This window comes from Typopeltis vanoorti, chromosome 1 (assembly GCF_054136105.1).
Source record: "Typopeltis vanoorti isolate ZY-2024b chromosome 1, IOZ_Tvanoo_1.0, whole genome shotgun sequence".
NCBI classification, from domain to species: Eukaryota; Metazoa; Arthropoda; class Arachnida; order Uropygi; family Thelyphonidae; genus Typopeltis; species Typopeltis vanoorti.
The window spans coordinates 98,316,983-98,342,852 of NC_143549.1; the positions used below are offsets into that span (position 1 = coordinate 98,316,983).

General features: G+C 35.7%; 1 protein-coding gene across 3 annotated transcripts in view; it reads left to right on the forward strand.

The window, feature by feature from the left end:
• The window catches only part of LOC150110247 (transcription factor E2F5-like), a 152,762-nt gene that overhangs the window by 29,657 nt on the left and 97,235 nt on the right, over positions 1-25,870 (forward strand). For all 3 annotated transcript variants that reach the window (XM_090392363.1, XM_090392372.1, XM_090392382.1), the window contains exon 4: positions 8,467-8,574. In XM_090392363.1, coding sequence (XP_090248489.1) covers positions 8,467-8,574 — 108 coding nt within the window. The remainder of the gene's footprint in view (positions 1-8,466; positions 8,575-25,870) is intronic.

The following is a 25,870-nucleotide window of genomic DNA, read 5'->3' on the forward strand; positions in this document are numbered from 1 at the left end:
AGTTTTTAACTGTAATCCTTTGTCTTCTTTTCATTTTTCTATTCATTATTATTGTAGTTAAGCATGCATTTTGATTAAGAACTGTCTGAGTTTGAAGTTTGTGATCTTTGAAATTGTATTGCTATGCAATGATCACTATTTGAGGATGAAATCATAGAAATTTTGTTAGTTGAAGTGACAAGGTGGGGGGAATGGAAAAAGGAGGTACAATTCTACTGAACATTTCTTTCTCATTGCAGTGCAAAGCAAAACTTACTGGACTCATTTGTCCAATAGGATCGTTCCTATCGCTAATAGATTAATAGACACATCATATCTGAATTATGATGTTTGTCACTGAGTCATTCATGATTCATTGACAAACATTAAGTTATTATATATTTTGAAATAATATATTTTGTATTGAGGATGTTTATCAGATATGCATCTTATTTCAGATGTGTTATGTAATATGTGAGATATGTACAGATTTAGTGCAGATCAATTATCGACATGAAATCAAGATATAAGGTATTGATTTTATTTCATGCAAATTAATTTTAAATTCTCTCTCATACCTTTACATCCAATTGCAGTTTTATAACTTTAGCTCAAAAATAAGAGCATGATCATGCATCAGCAGTTGCAAGTTTCTGAACACAAAAAACTTTCAACTTCCTGATTGAAACCTGATTGCATGCATGCCAATTTTGTTACTTGGTTCACTTATGTATCCACTGAACAGTATGATCTCCTACTAGTGTGTGCTGTAATTAATTTAGAGTATTATTTTGCCATTCATCTTGTGTAGAAATGAAGTTGCACATTTGAAAAAGGAGCATCTTGTAGGACTTGCAGTTGGTCAAGTGTTAAGATACATCTAGTCCTGATTTTTTCCTTCCTCTTTGCTATTCTTTTATTATAATTTCAAATGACTAACTAGTTTGACCAACATGCTCCGTATAGGCATATCAGACACTCTAAAATACCTTTTTTCCACAAGAATGAGAATTCTTGTATATGAAAATGTTGGCTTTAGAAGAAGATTAAAGAACTTGCAAATTTATGTTTCTTCAGGAAGTTAAGGTTTTCTTCCTCCTGTCATGGATTTCTGCCATTTATTTTTTGGTCTTCCAGTTTTTTCCATTTTCCATTTTATTTATATATAGTGATTTAGACAATCATCTGTTATCCATTTGGTTTAGTTTTTTTTTGTTTGTATTTATTGATTTTAGATTGAAGAATTGTAGAAAATCATTATTTGCATATGGTCTCACAGGATCTCTAAGTTGTTATAGCATGTACCTATGATACTGTGCTCGTGACATTTCAGTTATAGTAAACAACTGAAAAGTGCCGACCAAAGTATCATAAGTGCAATGCTATGCTTAAAGAAATTCACTATAACAAATTATCCACTATATATCAAACTATTTTGTTGTTCATATGAATTTGCTGTGATGAAAGTTGACTGTATAAACACATACTATACTGAACTTAGGCAGTATGCCATCTTATTTCTGCCGCATGGTTTATTTTATGCATCATATATTATATTTTTAAACTTTCTCCTTCTGCTCTGCAGAAAACATTAATTCTAGATGTTTTCTTTTGAACTTCCAGTATTTATTGCAGTTATTATTCTTCATTATTTTTTTATCTTTGTATTGTACTTTAGTGTATTATATAAATAAATTTTGTGCTAATGTTTTAAATCCTGTTTCTCCATTGTTGCACTGATAGCCAGTGTCACTGAAACTTTAATCATGGCTACTTTTATTAACTTTACTGACAAGATTTTCTGCTAGACAATGTCTTTACATTTGCATGCAACAGTTCCCCCCCCCCACCCACACACACACCGAAGAGCCAAAACATTATAACTACCTATCTATTATGATGTTGGTCCTCCATGCATATCGCAGAGATCTTTTATCACTTGGTGAAATACTACCGCTTGGCTTATTAGAGACCTGAAGTGGCTGCGGCCATGTTTTGCTGCGAGCAAGGGTTCTGGTTTTGTCTCCCCACCCACTCTTCCCACATGCACTGAGAGTGATACCTTCAATGAACTAATCTAGCTGTAAGGGACACTGGACCCCTCCCCCCATTCAAGGGTTCAGCAGTAAAACAGTTCCACAGGCCAGCCACTAGTTAGTACATGGGACTGAACCAGGTAATAATCAACCCAGAGGCTTTCTGATCAGCTAGTGACAAATCCTGCAGCCATGTATTTTGCCAGTTCGTGACTAGAGGGAGACCAAATTCTGTGGCTGAAGGGGAACTGTCACGGCCACATATAGACAGGAGACTGACTCCCCTCTGTGTAACAGTGTGCATGTCCCTTCCTTTTTTTATCTCTTCCTCAACAAACACAATGAACCACAACCAAAAGAAATGCAGTTTCTACTGCAGATCTCAAAAACTCTCCCACACAAAATAGTCCAAAAAAAACCCCATAAAAAAATCAAAATTCCAAACAAAAAAAATCACAAAAGACAACAGAAATCCAAACCAAACAATGCACCAACACTAATTCTTACCAAAAAAAAAAAAAGTTTTGCCATCCACTTCATCGATGTCCATCTAAACTGCAATATAAACAATGTGCACCACCATCTACAGTCATCTAAACCAGAACTACTATTCCTTTAGAACCCTAACTGGCATTCTCAACAGCCATTCTATACACCTCAACTGCCCAAACATACACACACATTACACAGCACTTGTGCATTCATCAGAACTGAAATACCATGCCAGGGACTGCAAATCCTTGAATCTTCACTATTGATCTGCTTTGGCTCAAAATTTCTTGACCAAATCAATGTACCCTTTTCGTATACTCCCTCTATCACTCTTCAAACTTCATCAACCATTCTGATCTCTTCGACTTTCTGCAGTCTAAATACCCCAATAGTGAGGTCATCCTTTTTGGGGACTTCAACGTCCACAACTCATATTGGCTCCCCTTCTCCAGTTTCACCGATCAAGCAGACAGGGATAGTGAGGTGTTGGTTGGCCACTTTTATTCTTCCACTCCCCCTCCAAAATCATTAAAACAGGAGCCACTGCTAATCAACACCCTTTTATGGTTTATTCTGAAACTCACTGAACCAACCTCACTGCCTCCTCTTTTATTCCATCTACTTCTTTCCTTTGGAACAGTCTCCCCACTCTGCCTTCCCCAAAAATGACAACCCTCAGCTGTTCAAGCAAAATGGGAACAGACTTCTCCTCTCTTCTATTCCTCTTGCCCACACACAGCACTAATGTGCTAGGTCTTGTGGCTTTTCATGTATGGATTGTATATATATATATAAGTAAGTGCTGGCAAAACAGCTTGCCAAGATTTCTGAAGTTTTTTTTTTGTAGTATCTGGTACCAACATGTAACCAGCAAATCCTTTAACTCTTGTAAGTTACATAGTTGAGCCGCTGCAGAGAAGATTTGACAGAATAGGGGATTCACTATAACGTCACTCTCTCGCTGCAATTTCCAGAAGTTTCATGTTCATCTTCATGAAATTGTCAGAGAAACTAAATTATCAGGAGTTGTGTGCATGCTGGGTGCCGAAGTTGCTTACTGAACAACACACACAAAGTGAATCGGCTGGGCAGTGTATTGGAATTCTTGACATGCTACCATGAGGATGGCGATTGTGCTGTTTCAACACAAACCACAAATGCTTGATTGGATTGATGTCTGGAGAATTTGGAGTCCAGGGCAATACCTGGAAGTCTTCTTCATGTTCTGTGAACAATTCATAGATGGTAGATGATATGTTTCCTGCATATGAATTACTGGACCCAGGATTTCTTAGCAGAACATTGCTCAAAACATTACTCTGCCTCCACTGGCTTATTTTCATCCCATAGTGCATCCTGATGCCAACACTTTCCTAGGTAAATAATGCACACGTATCTGGCCATCCACATGGTGCAACAGGAAATGAGATTCATCGGACCAGACAACCTTCTTCCACCCATGTCCAGTTTTGATGCTCGTGTTCCAACAGAAGGTTGGAATGAGCCAACCTTCTGTTGGCTCATTCCATCCAGGATCGCCTTCACTCACCTTGAGTATTGATGAACTGTGGTCAGCCTACACCTTGCTGGCGGTTCGTGGTTTTTCCCTCCTCCTCAGACCACTTTTTGAAGGTACTAACCAATGCTGATTGTGAGCATGCCTTGCCATCTCGGAAATGCTGTGACCAAGTCATCTGGCCATCACAATTTGGCCTTTGTCAAATTTGCTTAAGTCCACTGCCACAAGAATAACATTGATTAACAGAGTGCAGTATCAGGTGTTATTTATACCATTTCATGCACATGGGGCTTTATTTCTCTGCAGTTGCTTTGATTTGCATCAAGATGCCTTGGTCATAATGTTTTGGCTCTTTGGTGCATATACATTGATTTCTAAATAATCCTACCTTCAATTAACTTACTCTTGAATAGGTTTGCTGTAAATTGATTTCATGGTAATACATCACAGTGTAACAGTATCTTCATTTAATCAACCAGCAAATTGATTTCTCAGTAAGGCTGGATAATGATGGATTATTGCTCTGTGTGTTTATGTGACTCCCATCCATGTAAGGTTGTAAACCCATGGTATGGTGGGCCAGTTTTTATATGTTATTATTGTTGTTGCTGTTTTACATAATCTAGAAACCAAACACTGAACTTTTTCAAGCCTTCAGTAAGTTGTAGTTGTTTGGAGATATGGCTGAAGCAACTAAGGCTACAATGCCAGTGTATAATATCCTTTAATTGCTTATGTGCTTCTTCTGCACTCTTCTTTTTGCAGAATGAAAAATCAGTTCCAGGAGGGGGGGGGTGACTTTACCACCTCCATAGGAGACTGGCTAATTCACCTGATGAAAAGCCTTTATAAAAGTCCTTTGCATCCCACACAGGATTTGAACCCAGGTCTTCCTAACAAAAGGGTATTCTCAATACTGACTGAATTGCACACAGGCTTCTAGTAAGCAGGATTGTAGTACAGTACACACCAGGGGATGAAATTCATCTCTCACCAAAAGACATTCATAAACATCTCTACTTAGTCAGAATTCAACCCTGCAGCCTGTTGTTTGGTGAGCAGATATGCTATTCACTTGGCCAACCTGGCTAAGCAATGTGTGTGTGTGTGTGTGTACAAGGGACGTCCAGAAAGTAAGTTCCATTTTTAAATATTTTCAGTGCAGTGCTGTGATCGCAATGGTGCACATGCGTGCTGAGTTTGTTGATTCCTTAGCAAGGCATTGGTGCCATTTTCAGACATTTTCGCAGTGCGTACGCTTCAAGAAGTTTAGAGATGTTTTTGGTGCATTCTCCAAATGTAGGAACAGCATTCTGAGGATGGACTGATCTGTGATTTGTACTTAGTACTGGACAGGAGAAAAGTAACATCTCGAGCAAAAAGGATACAAGTGTTTTGGAGGCTAAGGATGCTATAGCATCCTTAGCCTCCACAAAACTTGGTATCCTTTTTGCTGTTAAGATTTGACATTATGGCTTTAAGATTTCTGGATTTTGAATTGCAAAATTAGCTGATAGTTCTGCAGGTTAAAAAAAGGTTAACATGATTATCTTCTCCATAACTTTATAGAGAAGAACTAATGTATTTTTTGCAAGGAAAAAGATGGTTATGTTTTGGAAGCCAAAGGTGACTAAGTTGTCATCACTCCATAAGGATTATATGGAAATCACTGTTTAGAGCACTAAGTGGGGTATTTGAACATTGCGAAGTTTGTCATATGAATTGGAGGAATGGAGAGAGTGCTGTCATTGCCAGAACTATGATAGAGTTTGATATCAGGGAATTATATTTGTGTATATGAAGAAGAATGAGTGGTATAACAGATCTGAGGAACACCTGCATTTGGAAAATTTGAAGAGGGACACATCATCCACTATTACATGCATTAAATGATCTGAGAGAAAATTGGGTAACTCAGTTACAAAGGATTAGGAACACAGATAAGATGACAATTTTCTGAGAGAAACTTGTGCAACAGCACAGGTTCTCCAATTCTCCACCTCAGGACATGCAGATAAGATCTCTGGATTTTGAATTGCAAAATTAGCTGATAGTTCTGCAGGTAAAAAAGGTTAACATGATTATCTTCTCCATAACTTTATAGAGCTCTGATGGCAAAGCAATATGTTGATAGTTTGATCTCCTTTTATTGACATTTAATTCCTCTCTTTATCAGAGTGGGCTGAATATGGACTTGTTTCTCATGCTATATATATAATATAGGGTAGAGATGATAAAGTTAGTACAGGCATACATCTGTTAAGCACAAATGAGGGGGGGGGGAGGATTACTATCAGGAAAGAAGTTTTTTTGGCCAAGTTTAAATATTCTTATGCTTGTTTGGTTGAATTTATGGACAAAACAACCCAGGATATGCAGCCAGTATATTATGTCTGTTAATTGCATGTGGTCTAATGGCTGGTTTGCCTGTTTTTGCAGGAGGAAAAACCTGAGTTTCCAGGAAGCAAAACTCTGCCACCTCCATATGAGACTTGATACCTCACTTTCAGTTGAAAAGCCCTGATAAAGGTTCTTCGTGTACTGGACGAGATTTGAACCCAGGCCTTTCCAACCAAAGGACATCGACGAAAAAACTGATGTTTTTCAGCCGAAGGCTATAAGCAAGCATGCAGTGCATTTTTCCTGGTATAACTGGAAATACCTTGGTTATCTATGCAAGATAGTGATAATATATATCTGTTTGAAATTTCCAAATTAATAAAATCTACAATTAAGTGGTCAGAAGAGCTTACTCAGTATTCCTATCCAAACAAAGAAATTTACAGATAATTCATTGACATTCAAGAAAAACCTCTGATTAGTTGATCTTCAAAAAAGGTTCTGTTTGAAAATTTCAGGATAGAATCTTAACTTCTGAAAAATGCGTTTATATTGAGAACTGTTTTCTCACTCAAGAATGCATGGAAAATAGAATGTGTTCATCTATTAGCTTTAGTATTATTGCACATGGGGAGAGTTCTGGAAATTGATTTGGCATTACCCCTTCTCCTTTCATATGCAGATGTAATCATGGATATTCCTAGCTGTTTATCTTCCCTTCCTCAGTCACAAACTCAACTTAATCCATAGTTGTTACTTACTGCTCCTGCATTTTAGGTATTGCAAAATGCACCATGTTCTTGTTTTAATTATTTATTTCATGACTGTAGTGTAACGTGGTCAGTTTTATTTTACCTGGTTAGCTTACAACAGACTCAACTCTCTCTTTATGACTTGGCTTAATTCATGTTTGATCTCTATGCAAGTCATGATTTTATTATTTCGCATGATTTATAATACATTAGTCTTGTACATCCAGTAAATTGTGATGAGTCTAATGCCTAAGCCAAGTAAAAAAAGAAAAATGCCCAAGCAAAAAATATTTCTTGTGAGAAATACAAAGATGAAAGCAGATTCTTCTTGAAACAATATATGTGGAAATAATTCAGGCATCATAATAAAATAAAACAAAGATCTTTTAGTAATGTGAAGGCTACATTATTATATGGTCAAAACATTGAAATTGACAAAGAATCAGGAAACCATATTAAACAGTTTTCAACTACAGTGTTTCTATGAAATTAAAAAAAAAAAAAAAAAAAAAAAAAATGTTTGCCCACAATGTATAGCAAATGATGAGTTATGTAAAGAAACGAATTAAAAAAAATATTGCCAGTGAATTAAAAAGATGCACTGGGAATGGACAGAGGAGAAATTCCTAGGATATGATGGTTGGGTTAAGAGAGATGGAGAGAAGAATTAATTGCAAAAGATAGATGATAACTGGAGAAGATGGATCTCAGCCTTATGTGTTCATAGGGCACAAATAAAAAGGAGATGGGTAGGTATGCAGGCTTGTTTTAGAAATGCTATACATTATCATATGGAATCAGAAATATTATAATTAAAATAATACCTTCAGTATAAAGTATTAGATATGATTGTAATGTCTCTCTGTAGTGATGCTCTTTGATTGGGGAAAAAAAAACGATGATGCACAGATAGTGGTGAGTAAGTCTTCTGCAGAAGTGGCAGGAATTCCTTGCTGGAAAATAAGCCAGAGAATGCGCAGTTTACAGATATCAAATATAGTGGAGGGGGGGGATTGTACTGTGTGTTGTCCTCTGATTGATGACTTACATATTCATTGTTCCACCATGAGGATGCTTATTTATATGGTTCAAGAGAACTAGAAAATAATCAACATATGATTTTATTTTTATTATTGAAATAATTTGTTGCATTACTGTAAATTTTTTTTCAAATCAGGTAAATGTGCAAAAAAAAAAAAAAAAATCTCCTTTATCCTTAAAAGTGGAAATATTGCTAATTTGTGAAATTTGCTTACCGTTTTAATATAATTCAAGATTACGTTTATTCATTAGCTCCATGATTTAGGAGATATTTTTAATAAACCGTATATTATGTTTTTATTAATAGGTTGTTTGTAAACCAAAGTACACTATTCATCTCAGATCTTATACAAAACCATTAAGTGTTCTGTTTATAAATAAGAATAAAGAATCGGAATATCCACTTGTCATTCAGGTAAGATTGTAATTCCTTTAAGTTGAATACTCTTTGTACAGCTGTCTTTAATATAATTAAAACTTGTTTTTGACAGAAATTGAAAAAATGTCATGTGCTCACAGTAGCTCTATAGTATAGTTCGCCCACCGATTAGAGATCCTTCGACACTTCTGCGCATCTCAGAAAAAGGAGAATCCATTCCGATAATAGGGTAATCAGTCCGTATAGTGGGATGAGTTGTTTATTATTACCGGTCGGAAAATTAACTTCTCTTTTATGATTATTGTAGTTAACTATGTTGCTTGTATAACAGTTGGAAAATTTTACCTCTAAAGCACGTGATTTCACGTGTTGGCGACCAATTCGGACGTCCTTCATTTCTTTCTCCCCTTCAGCATGAATCGACTATTCTTGGAAAGACGCAAAGCAGGGACCTACAAACAGTGGGCGAACTATAATATAATGGTAATTATATATTATATGCATTATATATAATTGCTGCCCTGAGTGGTTAGCATACCTACTCTCCAGCCCACAGGCTACACGCTCAAATCCCGCAATGGGCATGGATGCTTGTAATTGTCTTTAGGTGGAAGATGAATTTCAGTGCTGGGTGAGACTGCTGCTCTGCTTACTGGAGGCCTGAATTTGTTTTGTCTCAGGATTTTCAGACTAAAAAAAATTTATAAAAAATACAAAAATATATAAAATGCACTATAGGTCTGCATACTTTTATAAATAAATAATTTAAAAAAAAAAAAAAAAAAAAAAAAAAAAAATATATATATATATATATATATATATATATATATCATCATCATCAGATTCCTGATATGTACAGGATATTATGATAATACTACATGAAAACATTATATATCATTACTAACTTCCGATCTGCAATTTTCCTCCAGTTAATCTGCGATCTGTCATGACTCCAACATTATCAGATCTTATATATGTGTTTTCCAAGGCACTTTTTACTGTATCAATCTATTTACATCTTGATCTTCCTCTGGATCTTTTTCTTGCAAAATTGGCAAACAATACTTGTTTTGCTAATCTTTCCTTTACCATTTTGCTAACAATATTCTCATTTTAATACGAAACTGCAATTGAAGCCATCTGTTCATTCCCCTAATCTTTCTCAGAACTCTTATATCTGTGATCTGCAGTCTTTAATCAAGTGTTTTATTTTTAATCCAGCTCTCAGATCCATAAGTTTAAAATTTGTTTTAACACTGTCTTATATACAGCTAATGTAGTGTTTTGGCTAATTTCTCTCTATTCCATATAAATTTATTCAGTTGACTTCTTGCCATACCAACTTTGTTGATTCTGTTGTCTATTTCCATATTTAATTTACCATCTTCATTAAAGATTGTACCTAAGTAGCTGAAATGTTTTACTTGTTCTATAGGTTCTAAAATATCACGATGCAGTTGATATTTTCAGTGTTTCTGCCTATTTTCATTTCTTTTTCTTTTTATTGCTGATTTTCATATCATATTTATTAAAACAGTTATTCAATTTAGTCAGGGAATCTTGCAGACTTGAACTAGATTTATTTAAAAGTATAACTTAAATAAAGAGCCAATAGGCTTCATTTCGGCGATGTAACATTATTTAAATTAAGGGGATATTAAATCCCACATTGTTTCAAAACCGAATGAGAAACTCAAAGATCGGAATCAAAGTGTTTCATGCCGAATATAGTAAACTATAAAAATATCAGCGGATACTAGCGTAAGCCAAAGTACGTAGTACAAACTAGGGCAACTCATAGCAAAGGTGGGTAAAGCTATGATCATTATTCTTAGTATTTCCCATAATGTAAAAACACATCTCCTAGAAGATATATGATGTTATACATTATGGTGGAAGGTCACTACCCAGACCGGTTTCCTCAATAAAGGTTGAAACCGGTCTGAAACTCTTTGATTCCGATCTTTGAGTTTCTTATTCGGTTTTGAAACAATGTGGGATTTAATATCCCCTTAATTTAAATATAAGTATAACATTATCTGCATGAAGTAAAGAGCTGAGATTAACATCTTCAATTTTGATAATATCAGGTTTAATACTGTTTTCCTTTATAATGTGATACATATTGATAATTAATAAGAGGGGATAATCTTCTTGTACTTCCATCAAACCATCTTCTTGTACTTCCTTCAATTGTAACTGCTGATTTACAACTCAAATAAAGACTAAGTATTGCTTGATATAATGTGCCATTGACACCATATAACTGCTGCCTTTTGAATAGCTTTTCTCTTGGCACCTTGTCAAATGGCTTTTCAAGATCAACAAAACTTAAATACAGATCTTTGTTATATTCCCACAATTAATAAACTCTTTGTCGTGAAGTGAAAATCTGATTTTGACTGCCTCTATTTGCCCTGAATCCAGCTTGTTCTTCACCGAGGTTCCCTTCCACAATCATTCTCAAGTATACTTGAATAAATCTTAAATAAATCCTACCGGGAATACTCAGCAGAGAAATACCTCTATAATTCACGCATTCAGTTTTATTTCAATTTTTATATATGGGTACTATGAGAGCTCTACTCCAATCATCTGGAATTTATCCCCTCTAACCAGTCCTTTAGAACTATATAGTTCTGTAGAAATGGATACTAGATTTTATTTAATTCTAAATAAAATTACTTCAGCTGGCGACCAATATTGGAAAAGTTAAATATAATTTATAGCTACAAAAGTATTATGCTCAGTGAATTTCAATTGTAAATTTTTACATAGTTGTAAGTAGTTCATGTTCATCGTAATGTTTATACAGTATATATCATCTAAAAGGCTTTTTCTCTTTTAGATGATATATCCATCATATTCTTCTGTATCGATCACTTTTCTTTTAAAGATGAGATGTATCACACACACACACACATAGGTTTGCAATTGAATTTTTCCATGCCTAGAAAAAAAAAAAAAGGCAGATTTTGAAATTTAGTTTGGGTCATAGATATGCTGATTATGAAATTTGCAGTCAGAATTGAGTCTTTTCCTTTCTCTTCTAGTAGTTTCTGTGTTGGAGAAGTCATCAAATGTCAAGAGACTGTAATTAGCATCTTCATTAGCATAATATAGTCTTAAAGATAATCACTTTGTTTTTTATGAAGAATTTCTTAATTCCTTTAGTGTTTGCAAGGGAAATATGTACATTGAATTTTAGTTGCAGTATTTTATTTAAAACAGCATGCCAAAATAGTACTGAGCAAATAAAATTGATAGTGGATATTTTTGAAGATATATCTTTGGCTTGCATTCTGGAATCTATATCTTTATAATATCATCAACAATTTCTAAAAGAGCATTGCATACCTGCATCTGAGTTTTTAGTGGCACAATACTACATTGGACAGTCCGGTGGTTTCAAATTTATGTCCGGTAAAAGATTTTTCAATACAATGCAATGTTTTGTTGAAGCTGACCGTTGTAATACTTCTTGGACGATATAAAAAAAATTTTTTTTTTTTTGCTGCATTGCTCACTAACAAGTTTAAAGAATTCACAAAACAAGAAATATAGATGTCCTAGAATTTTTTTTCAAAAATCTGTTACAGTTCAATTTTTTCATGCATATCTGCAGCACTGTGGTATCCCTGGCTTATCGAATTATTTTTGTCTAGATTCAGATTTTGTAAATGATCAACTAAAAATGTGTATAATCCTCCAATATCATGTCATCTACTGGAAATATTCTTCTCCTTTCCCCAATGTCTACATATAGAAACATTTGTATCTTGGAAATCCGTATGTTTTAGACTTACATCAGGGATCTTATTTAAAGAATAATTAAGTAATATTTAACATATCTTACCTGATTCAAAATGACTTCATTCATTGCAGTTGCTATAATTTTAATTATTTGGTTTTGAATTTCATTCCTAAATAATGTGTAATATTATTTGGTGGTGTTTGTAATCTGTTAATGGTCTGAAATAGTATAATCATCTTTTGCAGTAGGTTTCTTCTAAATGAAAAAAATTTTCATTATCATGCTCGTTGAAGTTTCTTGGATATATAAGTATTTTACCAGATACTATACCCAAGGTAAAATACCTTCTACATTTATATCTCCTCCAGAGATTTTTATTTAATAAGGTTAAAACACCTTATGGCAACTTGTTCTGGTAAAATACTTATATTGGTTGATTGGTTGATAGGCGGAGGAGGGGAGATATGATTGAGACATTCAAATTACTGAAGGGTTTCTATAAAATTAATTCAGAAGATATTTTTGAGAACAGGGCTGGTTGTGGGAGGACTAGGGGACATCCATGGAAACTGGGCAAAAGTGTGGTTAGTAAAGGTGTTAGAGCTGGGTTCTTTACTTTTAGAGTAGTGAATGAGTGGAATGCGCTCCCTGAGTCTGTAGTGGATGCTGTGACAGTGAATGAGTTTAAGGCGAGGTATGATAGATACTGTATGAATGTCAGATAGTTGTGATGAATATGATTTGGGGCCTCCTTCGATGAGTCTAATGACTCCCTGGAGTTGCCCGTAATAATAGTAATAATAGTAATATATAAGCTCTGTATTACTAAATCTTGATATTTCTAGCCTAGCTCCCACTGACGAGACCTCAATAAAGGTAGAAACCGGTCTGGGTAGTTGCCCCTTGCCTTTAATACAAAACATCATATATCCCCTTCTTGGAGATGTGTTTTGGCATTAAGGGTAAATATTAAGATTAGTGATCAGAGCTTATGCCACCTTTACCACGAGTTGCCTCGGTCTTGCACCACCTGTAGGATCAGCTAGACTTGCATCACTTGCAGGCGCAAACTTGACTTGTTTGTCTGTTTGCTTACTTGGGAAATGGAGTAAAACCAGGTTTAAAATTGCTTGGTATTTTTAACATATATATATATATATATATATATATATTTTTTTTTTTTTTTTTTTTTTTTAACATATATATATATATATATATTTGTGTATTTGAAAGTGTAGTAAATTGTGTAGTTGAAGTTTTTTTGTTTTTTTTTATCTGATAATATTGTAAGATTTATCTATGTTTACAAATGATATGTTAAATTTAGTTATGAGTCCCATAATCGCCAAATATATACATCTCTTTCTGGGCATTTAAAAAAAAAAAAAATTGAAATTGATTCCTTTTAAGGGTGATTTTTTTTTTTTATCAGTAAAGAGAGTTATTGTTAAGCACCATGGCTTATTTAACCAAAGGTAGAAAGGAAGATTTACGTAAATTGGCTGAAGAATTGGGAGAGAAGCCAACTGTTGAAATGAATGTGATAGATCTTAAAATGATTATTACGGGAAGTAAATTTTATGAAGAAGAATTTGTTAAAGGGATGTTGGAGACGATTATTAGTACCAGACTCGAGGAAGAACTGATGAAGAAAGAAGAATTAGAAGCTCAACGGCGGAAGGAAGAACTAGAAGCCCAATGGCAGAAAGATGAATTGGGAGCCCAACAGAAAAGAGAACAAATGGAGTTTGAGTTGAAGAAACTGGAAATTGAAGCGCGTGTTCAACCAACCTCAACTCCAGTATCCAGTGACAATAAACCATATTGTCTTGAACTAATTAAGCTAATGCCTAGGTTTAGATTACAAGAGGATAACATTGTGATATACCTATCCCTGTTTGAAAGACAAGCTAAGAGAACCAAAATAGATGTTAAAGACTGGATATCATGTCTCTTGACTTTGTTACCATTTGAGATTGTCCAATTAATTGGTAGAGTCAGAAGAAAATTGCGAAGATTATGAATATATTAAAACAATTCTACTAAAGAGATTTAGACTGAATCCTGAAAGTTTCAGAAAAAAGTTTGTGATGCACCAAAAGGTTGCTGAAAAATCTTGGAGGGATTTCTGTTATGAAATAACTAATTATTTCGAAGAGTGGCCTTGATATCAAGGATTTTGAAGGGTTAAAAGATCTAATTATTACGGATCAACTGAAGAAGAAAGTACCACATGAAGTGAGAGAACATCTCTTAGACGACTGGGCAAAATTCGTTTCTCCAACCAAGTTAGCTGACAGATTGGACGAATACGACAGTGTTCGTAGTACATCAAGGAAGCCCATTGGAGCTATTCCGAAGGACAAGGTTACTGAAAAGTTTAGACCTTATACTCCACCTGCTGAGCGAATATTCAAGAATAAGTTATTATCTCCCTCTCAAAGTCCACCAAGATGGTACCAGCTGCGGCGAATTGATGATTCATACAAGCCTCACTACAAACCAACTTGTTTTACTTGTAGAAAGGAAGGTCATATCGCCAAGTTTTGTATGAAAAATAGTCAGCCAAAAGGTATTCCTGCTACAGCACACAGTAACCTAGTTCAAACGTCTACCACTGGGGATGACAATAAATCAGGTGTGTTGACTGCCAAAATTTCCATTCCAGTATCCAAATCAGTGGACATTGGTCGAAACGTAGATGATTTGAAGGTTGTCAAAATCAAATGCGGAAGTAGAGTTTTAAATGGAATAATAGATACGGGAACGCAAATATCGGTAGGGCGCGAAGATTTAGTGGCAGATATGCCCCATGATGGAGAAAGTAAGATAGAAATATCTTCTGCTTTCGGAGAAAATGAAATAACACCCTTGAGAATTTTTGAAATGAAAATTGATGATAATTTACATGGTAATGTTCCAGTCACATGTGCTGTCTCAAGAAGACTGGTTACCGATCTGCTACTGAGCTCCTCTGCCTATGAAATACTGGTTGAAAGCGTCGAGCTACATGAGAGTAGTCATCATTGGGAGACACCAGTTCTGAAATCAAAAGATTTAAGTGATAAACGGTCAGAAGATGATGAAGACGAAGACATGCCTTCGAAAATAACCAGTACAGCATTGGCAGTCAGTACGATAGAGTCCCCACCAGGTGCAGAAAATGAGTGTATACCAGAAAAAACAAAATTCGAATTCGGCAAACTTCAAGAGGATGATGAGACGCTCCGAAGGTGTTTTGAATGGGCAAAAAGGCAGAAAAATGCCTATGCGTTTGACAATGGGGTTCTGCTTCATAACGAACATATTTGTGGCGAGAATATTAGACAAGTAGTACTACCGTATGTGAAACGAGAAAATGTCTTAAAGATAGCACATGAAATCCCTCTTGCTGGCCATCTCGGCTAAAAGAAAACCCGTCAGCGAATCAAGTACTCATTCTTTTGGCCTACCATTAAACAAGATGTGAAAAAATATTGCGAAAGCTGCAAGGAACGTCAAATGAGAAGGACTGCTATATATAGAGATAGAATCCTCATACGACCTATCATCAGACCAGAAACTCCGTTTGAGGTATGGAGCGTGGATTGTGGCGGACCGTTAGAACCTCCATCGGGAAGAGGACATCGATTCATAATATGTGCTGTTGATTTATGCACTAGATGGGCCGAAGCCATACCTGTCAAGGAAATAAGTGCTAAAACTACATGTAATGTTATGATGATGATTTTTACTCAGACGGGATTTCCTAAATTGGTCTGTACCGACCAAGGTACGAATTTCACATCTAAACTCACTCAAGCTTTTGAAGATCTGCTAGGCATAGCTCCACGTTTTTCCACTCCAGGACATCCTGAGAGTATGGGCGCTGTCGAACGTTGGAACAGAACTTTAAAAGAGATGATGAATAAGAATATACAGGAGCATGGAAGAAACTGGGATTTACATCTTCCCTATCTTCTATTTGCATACCGAGAAGTACCACATAGCACTACTGGGTTATCACCTTTCCAGATGGTATATGGAAGATTACCTCCAGGCCCCTTATCTTTGTTAAAGGAAATTTGGACTGGTGGACGAGGCATCCCAACCACTGCCTCTCGCTCGATTGAAAATTATTTACAAGAGCTTCTTGAAAATCTAAGAAAAGCTCATGAAATTGCATCCGAGAACGCCAAAGGGTCTCAAGAACAATACTCCTCCAGATGTAATCTTCGTTCCAAAGAAAAATCCTGCATTGTTGGTGAAAAGGTTTTAGTATTGTTATCTTCATCCTTTCATAAGCTTCTAAATACTTGAACAGGACCTGCTACAGTCGTCCAACTTACTAGACCACATTCTGCGAAGGTTGAGATGAAGGATGGAAGTATCAGGGAGCTCCACATAAATAAGCTTCGACCATATATTCAAAGAATTAATCATGTCGGTCTAGTTTTCGAGCTAGATGAAGATTTTGGAACACTCCACTATGCACCCGCTGTCAAGATGAATAAATCAGTTGAAGATATTAGGAAACACCTTGAGGATATGAAAGCTCTCTTGACGGGAGAACAAAAACAAGAACTTTTTGACATCCTCCGGAAATATGCAGATGTTTTTAGTTCCAAACCTGGTCATGCCAAAGTTGATGGACACTCCATCAAAGTTACAGAGAACTGTTCCCCTAAGAGACTCAAACCCTATAGGGTGCCAATCACTCTACAAAAGGAAGTAGATCGACAAGTCAAAGAACTGTTAGATATGGGTCTCATTGAGCCAAGTGTCAGTGAATGGGCTCATCCCGTGGTTTGTGTGGCTAAGAAAAATGGAAGTGTCAGACTATGCATTGACTTTAGATTGCTAAATAGTTTTACTATTCCAGATGCTTATCCAATGAAAATAGCTAGAGATTTATTATTTGAGGTAGGACAAGCAAGATTTATCACTGTAGTTGACCTCACCAAGGGATATTGGCAAATCCCTATGGAAAAGGAAGCAAAGCCCTTCACTGCATTCGTGACACATTCTGGTCACTATCAATGGAACGTCTTACCGTTTGGAATGAAGAACGCTGGAAGTACATTCCAGAAATCATTGGATAAAGCACTAGCTCCTCATAAGGCATACTGCCGATCTTATATCGACGATTTGGCTATATTTTCTAAAACATGGTCTGAACATCTCACTCATATAGATGAAATCTTCAAAACATTAAGAGAGGTGGGTTTAACAGTAAATGCGAATTCGGGAAAAATCAAGTGAAGTTCCTAGGTCATTGATTGGATCTGGTCAACATTCCCCGGACCCAGAGAAGGTCGAGGTTATAAAAGGTTTAGCGACACCAGCAACAAAGAAGGAAGTAAGAAGTTTACTTGTGCTGGCTAGCTACTACCGTGACTACATACCACGATTCTCCCAAATTGTATTACCACTGACAAATCTGACTAAGAAAAGTGTCCCAAACAATATTCCTTGGAGTACTGATGCTGATGAAGCTTTTACGAAACTCAAAGAAGAGCTTATAAAAATGCCTTCTTTGCATACTCCAGATCTCGACAAGCCGTTCCAGTTGTATACGGATGCATCAGCAACACAATTGGCGCATGCTTAGCTCAAAACAGCGAACAAGGAAAAGAATTGCCCATTGCTTTCTTCAGTAAGAAACTAAATTCCTGTCAAATGAAATGGTCAACCATTGAAAGGGAAGCTTTTTGCGTCTTGGGGGCATTGAAAAAGTTTGACACATGGGTATTTGGTGCTGAAATACAGGTAATTTCAGATCATAACCCTCTGACCTATCTAACTAAAAGTGCCCCTCATGGTGCCAAGTTGTCCCGATGGGCTTTAGCCCTACAACGTTATAATATGACCGTTACATATAGAAAGGGTAGTCGTCATGGTAACGCCGATGCCCTTTTCAGATTAAAACTGATATAATTAATTAATGTTATTGGCTTGTTTCTTAATAATGATTATATATTTTCTTGATGTTTAGTTAATGATGATTATATAGTTTTTTTTTGTTTTGTTTGTTTGTGGGAGCTGCATCGCACCATAAAGCTCTCACATCATTTCTTGTATTTTAGAGTCAATTACTCGCCTGAGTTTTCTTTTAGATGCAACATCGACACTCCTGTGACGGATGTGCTTCCCCCAAAGGGAGTTGTAAGGATTTTTGTCACGAAGACTTGCGAATTCTCTTTAAACTGTGTACTGGTGGCGAGGAGGCACGGCAGTCGTAACAACAGAAGCAGACGACGCTTAGGACTTCTTTTAGCAAAGTTTCCGCTGGGTGGTATCCATTTTTTTTTTAAAATGTGCCCGAAGTGAGAGAACAAGTACAACATTAGTGTTTGAAAGCAAATATAATTTTCTAGTTAGATCATATACTACAGTATAATAGGTCATCGGCATTGCAAAAAAGAGCTATGAGTTAATTTCAGCGAGCATTCATTCTGCGTAATGATCAAGACTTTCACCAGATTTACCATTCATCACGAATCCGAGTTTTACTGGTATAGTTTCTGGAAAATTCCCATGCTACTCCTCTTAAACACTATTATTATAATAACGGCTATTATAGCCCGTTTTTGTTTACGAGTGTCCCTTATTTTAAATACATTGGCTATTATTACTCAAAAAAGGGGTATATATATTTTAGGGCATTAAGGGTGAATATAGAAGGCAATTATAGCAGAATAAAAGAGGTGGAAAAATTTTGTACATACCTTGTTTTGATTCCGGGATGTCTTCCAATTTCATGATCTTACTTAAGGTTGTTTATAAAGAGGAAGGGAGCATGGGGGGGTGTTTTGACAAGGAAAAATTTTCGGGTCATTCCAAAAAAGTTCCGATGATGGTCAGTCGACTGAAACGGTCCGCACCCCGTTAAACCCCCCCGCTCCAGTTTCCACATAAGTAAACCCTTCCCCTTCTCTCCTTCTCCCCCACAAAATGCACCCCTAAACACAATAATATATATATATATATATATATATATATATATTATTAATACATAACCTGAGTTTCCAAATTTATTTTCCCTCATCAAAACACCCCCACGCCTCCTTCCTCCCCCCCTCTTTATAAACAACCTTAAGCGGGATCATGAAATTGGAAGACATCCTGGAATCAAAACAAGGTATGTACAAAATTTTTCCACCTCTTTTATTCTGCTATAATTGCCTTCTATACTCACCCTTAATGCCCTAAAATATATATACTCCTTTTTTGAATAATAATAGCCAATGTATTTAAAATAAGGGATACACCTAAACAAAAACAGGCTATAATAGCCGTTATTATAATAATAGCAAGATATAAGTTTTACAGAAGAGAGAGCATAAAAAGAAAGAGGATTTAACAAGAGGAAGTTCTTATAACAAAGATGTGATTTAGTAAAAAGGTTAATGATTATAGTCATTAACTATAATGACTTTAATTTTCTAAAACAGCAAATTGCAGACAGCAATTTGCTGTTTTAGAAAATATATTCTTATAAATTTCTATCATGTCCCCCTCTTTTCTGCCTGTCAACTGAACTTTGCAATATAGTCTGTAATGTAAGGAGAAATTCGTTCATGGAAAGTTATATGTAAATATGAAATTGAGCGATACTTCTTTGCACCATGCAAACAATGTAGTGAAGGTAGTTAATACTTATTACATAAGCAATTAGTTGAACAGCCATGTTAAGTATGTGTGTTATTGTTTTCTTTCCATATTGTACTTTCCAAAAAAAATCTAGTCCACATTGCTTTTATTTACCACACTCTTACACAACCTCCAGGATTGACCCCTAGTTCTCTTTACTTGTCATGTATTGAAAAAAAAATTTGTGTCATTATAGAGCACCTTTAGTAACTTATAAATTTCTATCATGTCCCCTCTTTTCTGTCTGTCAACTGAACTTTGCAATGTACACACCTTCAATCTGTTTTCATAGGGAGCATTGTACAGACACATCACCAGTTTGGTGACTTGCCTGTGGATTCTCTTCATCATCTCCTGATTTGCAAGAAACCCAAGTGACCAAATCTGTGCACAGTGATCAAGATGAAGCCAAATCATAGCCTTATAAAGAGGGATAAAAATCTCTATTTACACTTGTGTGTTACAAGTAGTCCTTTCGGCTATTTTGTCGACTTTTGCAATATGCCCTTTGAACTTCAGTTCTCTGTCTGACTTACTCCTAATTTCCTGCAGACCATTACCACCAGTGTGAGATTATGTAATCTAAACTTTGTGCTGTATATTCCAAGTCATCATCATCAAATTCCTGCCATGTACTGGATATGATAGTACTACATGAAAAATTTACATCATTACTAACTTCCTATCTACAATCTCCCTCCAAATCAGTCTGTTACTTGTCAAGACTCCAACATTATCAGATCTTATATTTCTATCATCTAAGGCACTTTGAACCTTATCAATCCACCTATATCTTGGTCTTCCTCTGGGTCGTTTTGCTGCCAACCTGGCAGAGAACACTTGGTTTGCTAATCTTTCCTCACCCATTCTGTTTAAGTGACCATACCACCTGAGATTAGCTCTGCTAACGCATTCCTGGATGCCGACAATGTCAAGTTCTTTCCTAATATCCTCGTTTTTAATATGACATTGCCATTAATGCCATCTGTTCATGCATCTAATCTTTCTCAGGACTCTCATATCTGTGGTCTCTAGTCTTTGGTCAAGTGTTTTACTTCTGACCCAGCTCTCAGATCGATAAGTTAAAACTGGTTTGAACACTGTCTTTTATAGAGCTAATTTAGTGGTCTGACTAATTTCTCTCTCTTAGTCCATATGAATTTGTTCAGTTGACTTCCAACCATACCAGCTTTGTTGATTCTGTTGTCTATTTCCACATTTAATTTACCATCTTCACTAAAAATCGTGCTTAAGTAGCTGAAATGTTTTACTTGTTCCACAGGTTCTCCGTTCATAACGCAGTTGACGTTTTCAATGATTCTGCCTATTTTCATTGTCTTTGTCTTTTTATAGCTGAACTTCATACCATATCTATTACAACAGTTATTCAATTTGCAGACTTGTAGCGTATTTATTTAGAAGTATAACATCCGCATAAAGCAAAGAGCTGACATTAACATCTCCAATTTTGATATCATGTTTAATACCACTTTCCTTCATAATGTGATCCATATAGATAATGTACATCCTTGTCTCACACCAGATTTAACATTAAACCATCTTCCTGTACTTCCTTCAGTTCTAACTGCTGACTTACAACTCAAATAAAGACTAAGCATTGCTTGATATAATGCTCCATTGACACCATATAACTGTAGCTTATTGAATAGCTTTTCTCTTGGCACCTTGTCATGTGCCTTTTCCAGATCGCCAAAACTTAAATACAGATCTCTGTTATATTCCCATGATTTCTCAACTATCTGTTGTAAAGTGAAGATCTGATCCTGACAGTCTTTATTTGGCCTGAATCCAGCTTGTTCTTCACCAAGCTTTTCTTCCACAATTCTTCTCAACCGTTTCTCAAGTATACTTGCATAAATCTTACCAGGAACACTCAGTAGGGAATAAAGAATCTGTATGAGAAACCTGAAAGTGCAGTAAGAAATACCTTTGTAATTATTACATTCAATTTTATTTCCCTTTTGTATGTCCACCATGGAGTTCTGATTTTTCTATCCTTGCAGACAACCCTCATCACATGCCTCTCTGGCTGAATCAATCAGGGTTTTCTTCAAGGCTTGCCACTGAATCTCCAAAGTTTGGTTCCTGTTCTTGAAACTCTATCATTTTTTCTTCAATAATCTTTGTATATTTTAGTCTACAGTTCACATCTTAGAGCTACTCGACTTTTATTCGCTTTAAAACTTTCTTACATGTTATTCTTTTAAATATTTCAATATGATTCTTTTCTTACATTTGTCTCTGTATTCTCTAAGAGCACAAGCTGACTTACTTGCCAGGAACTTTTGATATACTTTCTTCTTTTCCTTCACTGCCTCTTTAACTTCCTGTGTCCACCATGGAGTTCTGATTTTTCTATCCTTGCACACAACCTCACCACATGCCTTTCTGGCTGAATCCATCAGGGTTTTCTTCAAGGCTTGCCACTGAATCTTCAAGGTTTGATTCCTGTTTTCAAACTCTTTCATTTTTTTAAAAATAATCTTTGTGTATTTTAGTCTACAGTTCACATCTGTGAGCTGCTCAACTTTTATTCGCTTTAAAACTTTCTTACATATTATTCTTTTCAATATGAAATTGAATTTTATTCTGCTCAAGACTAAATAGTGATCGCTTCCAATTTCAAATCCTTTGTACACTCTGGTGTCCCGCACCAGGGAGAAAACATCACTTTCAACAATAACATAGTCAATGAGACTTTTCTTATTCCTTGCCTCTTCTCTCCATGTGAATTTGTGCACATTTTTATGTTGGAACATGGTGTTAGTAATAACCAGTCTATGTCCTTAGCAGAAATCCAACAGGTATTTGCCATTATTATTAGCTTTGCTCTTTTTTTCAAATTTTCCCAAAATATTTTTGTATGTCTGACAATCATTTTCTACTCTGCTATTTAGATCCCCAACAAGGACCAACTCTTCCTTTTTCATTGTGTCAGTTGCTTTCTCTAAAGCAGGAGTCGCCAAAGTCATTTGCCCGTCGACCCCTTCAAGCGTTTCTTGACTTTTCATCGACCCCCTATATTTTACTATTACGTAATTATAATAGGACAAGCAAAAAACGACACTTTTGTGAGTTTTTAGATTGTTTATTTTATAGTTAGTGTTTATTGTATGTATAATATAGTATGTATTATTATATTACTATTACTACTACTATTACTATCACTGGTATTACTAGTGATATTAATAAACTACTGGTAATAATATCATTGGTATTACTACCAGCGCTGCTCAACTCTTCCACATAGAGAAGTTTAATTCATGAATGAATAACGATTGAATTATAATATGTATGTTGATGAATTTTAGAACATTAATACTCACTTGTATGTCGATGTGCAAAAATGAGACTGGGATCGAATACTTGTAAGCATCAGTAAATAAGAACTACGCACGTGTTGCAATCTTGCTCCCACTGCGCCGGCCGGCAGGAACCACCAACATCCGTTTATTGATAAATACGTCATTTTTGCCTACTTGATTGGCCTCAGTAACTATTTTCATGACCTTACTCCATCTTACAGGTCCTATTCATGGACTTGTGAGATGGAGGTACTGATCCCACGATTCACTCTTAATTGCATTGTCATTACTCCATGTCTTTTGTCATGGAGGTAATCCAAGTTAACCGAATTAAATATTACCCATACAATGATGTCTTATATTTTTCTGTCGACCCCCAATCGACCCCTAACAATGTCATATCGACCCCTTTGGCGACCACTGCTCTAAAGTCTCAAAAAATTCCTCCACTTCTACATTAGTAGAGCCTTCTGTGGGACCATAGGCACAAATAAGTCTCATCGTCCGGTTCCCAATTCTCATATTTGTTCACATCACTCTACTTGAGACTGCCTGCCATTCAAGAAGATTAGCCTCATATTTACTGTTTAATACTATGGCTACTCCTTCTTTCCCTTGATTGTCATTGCCTGAATATAACATTTTGTATTTATTGCTCAGGAAGATCTCACCAGTTTTTGTGTTTTTTGTTTCAATCACCCCTGTTATGTCGATTTGGTACTTATCTATTTCCTCAGCTAGCTCCATTTCTTTGCCATTCAGGCTTCTTATGTTGATAGTACCGATCTTTAGCTCTGGTGATGTTGAGTTGGGATGTGTTTTCAGATTGGTTCCAGTAGCTGACTTTCCGCTGTTTGCTCTGGTTCCCTGGCGAAAACAATGGGGGGGGGGTCCTTTGTTTAACCGGGCGATGCCCTAGCCGACATGAAATTTTGTCATGTTGTACCATCATTTTGTATTTTGGTTTAAGCCAATAAGAATACAATTTGGTTGGCAAAATCACAAATTGCCAACCCATCCTCGTTTGTTAAGTATCCAGGTAGATACCCAACAGGGGTGCACCACGAGAGGGTGAGGATTGGACATTAGGTCAGAAGCCCTGGTCGGTTCTCCGCATTCCTTTAAAGGCTATGTGGAGGTCTCCTCTTAGTTATACAGCTTGACCCTTAAGCACCCTATATATGCCAAATATGTATATTAAATTGTGTTATTATTTAGCATTACCAGTCTGAATGATATTAACCTCTCACCTTACAGTATGCCAAAAAGAGAATCCCTCTTACTATCACTGAGGCCATTGCTCTGGTTCCCTAACCACTCACCTCACACTAATCTTATGACCCATCAGGATAAGGTAACATAAATGACACAGTAGACAGGATGATAATTGATTATAAATGATTGCAGTCATTTGTGAAAGATGACAAAAGACCTTTGTCACTTTTCACAAATAACCTTGTTTAGATTTCATAAATTGACCTAGTGTAAACTCTCAAATTATACTGAATCTTCTAAACCAGTGTTTCTCAACCTATGGTCCACGGACCACAGGTGATTATATATTATTTATTAAAATTAAATAAGTAAGTAAAAATTATTGAAATCAAATGGAGACTTAAAAAACCAACAGATAGTGTCAGAATGTTCAAAGGTGGAAGCAATAAAACAATATTGTTGTTCACTTCACCCCTCTTTTATTATTCATCATTCTGCCACTAAATTTGTAGCTGCAGAATGACGAATAATAGAGGGATGAAGTGAACAACAATATCATTTTATTGCTTCTGCCTTTCTTGCTGTTTTGTCAAATTTGAAGTGAATATGTGTTATCCACATTTCAACCAATTACTTGTTTATTGATTTTTATTATTGAAGGTTGTGTAATATCTTCTGCTGTCTGCACCATAGTAAACATTTGTTATTTTTTCTGCCTATACAGTATATGTAATATCTCTTTATCTTTATTCTATTCTTAATTCTTTATTGATTTACTCTAATGTGCTTTTTCTCTCTTATCCTTTCTCATTTACTCTACTGCGTACTATGATTATCCACCTTCCATATTTACTAGTCGAATGCCTATGAATACTTGAAATTTATTTGTCAGACTGCGCCACCAATATATCATTTAATTGGCATAAGACTAAATAAAACTTCCAGTAGCTTTCCTTCTCTCTCACGAGGGAAGTTTCTTTTATCAATGTTTACTTTAACAGTTGTGGTTCGTAAGTAACTGAACTGCATTTTTATTGCCTTAAATTATTTCCCGCTCACAAGTCTGATTTATTTAAGAACAGTGCAGTTGTAAAATAAAAGATCAGGCAGCACTCTTTTAACAAATAATTAAAACACATTTATTTACAAATTATACATGAATTAATCAATAGGAAGATTGTTTTCTCTATCCATTTATAAAATCTTTAGCATAAATTAGAACCTTTTTACTTTAACACTAATTAACTTCTTTAACTCACAATCTTATTTACTTTCCGCTTACAAAATTCAACTTATTAAACTTCTAGTTTACTTGCAAAGAGGTTAGCTAACTCTCTGTTAAGTTATCCTTACAATTTTTATATCAACTTCCAACATGCCAATCGATTCTCTTAATGACACTTCT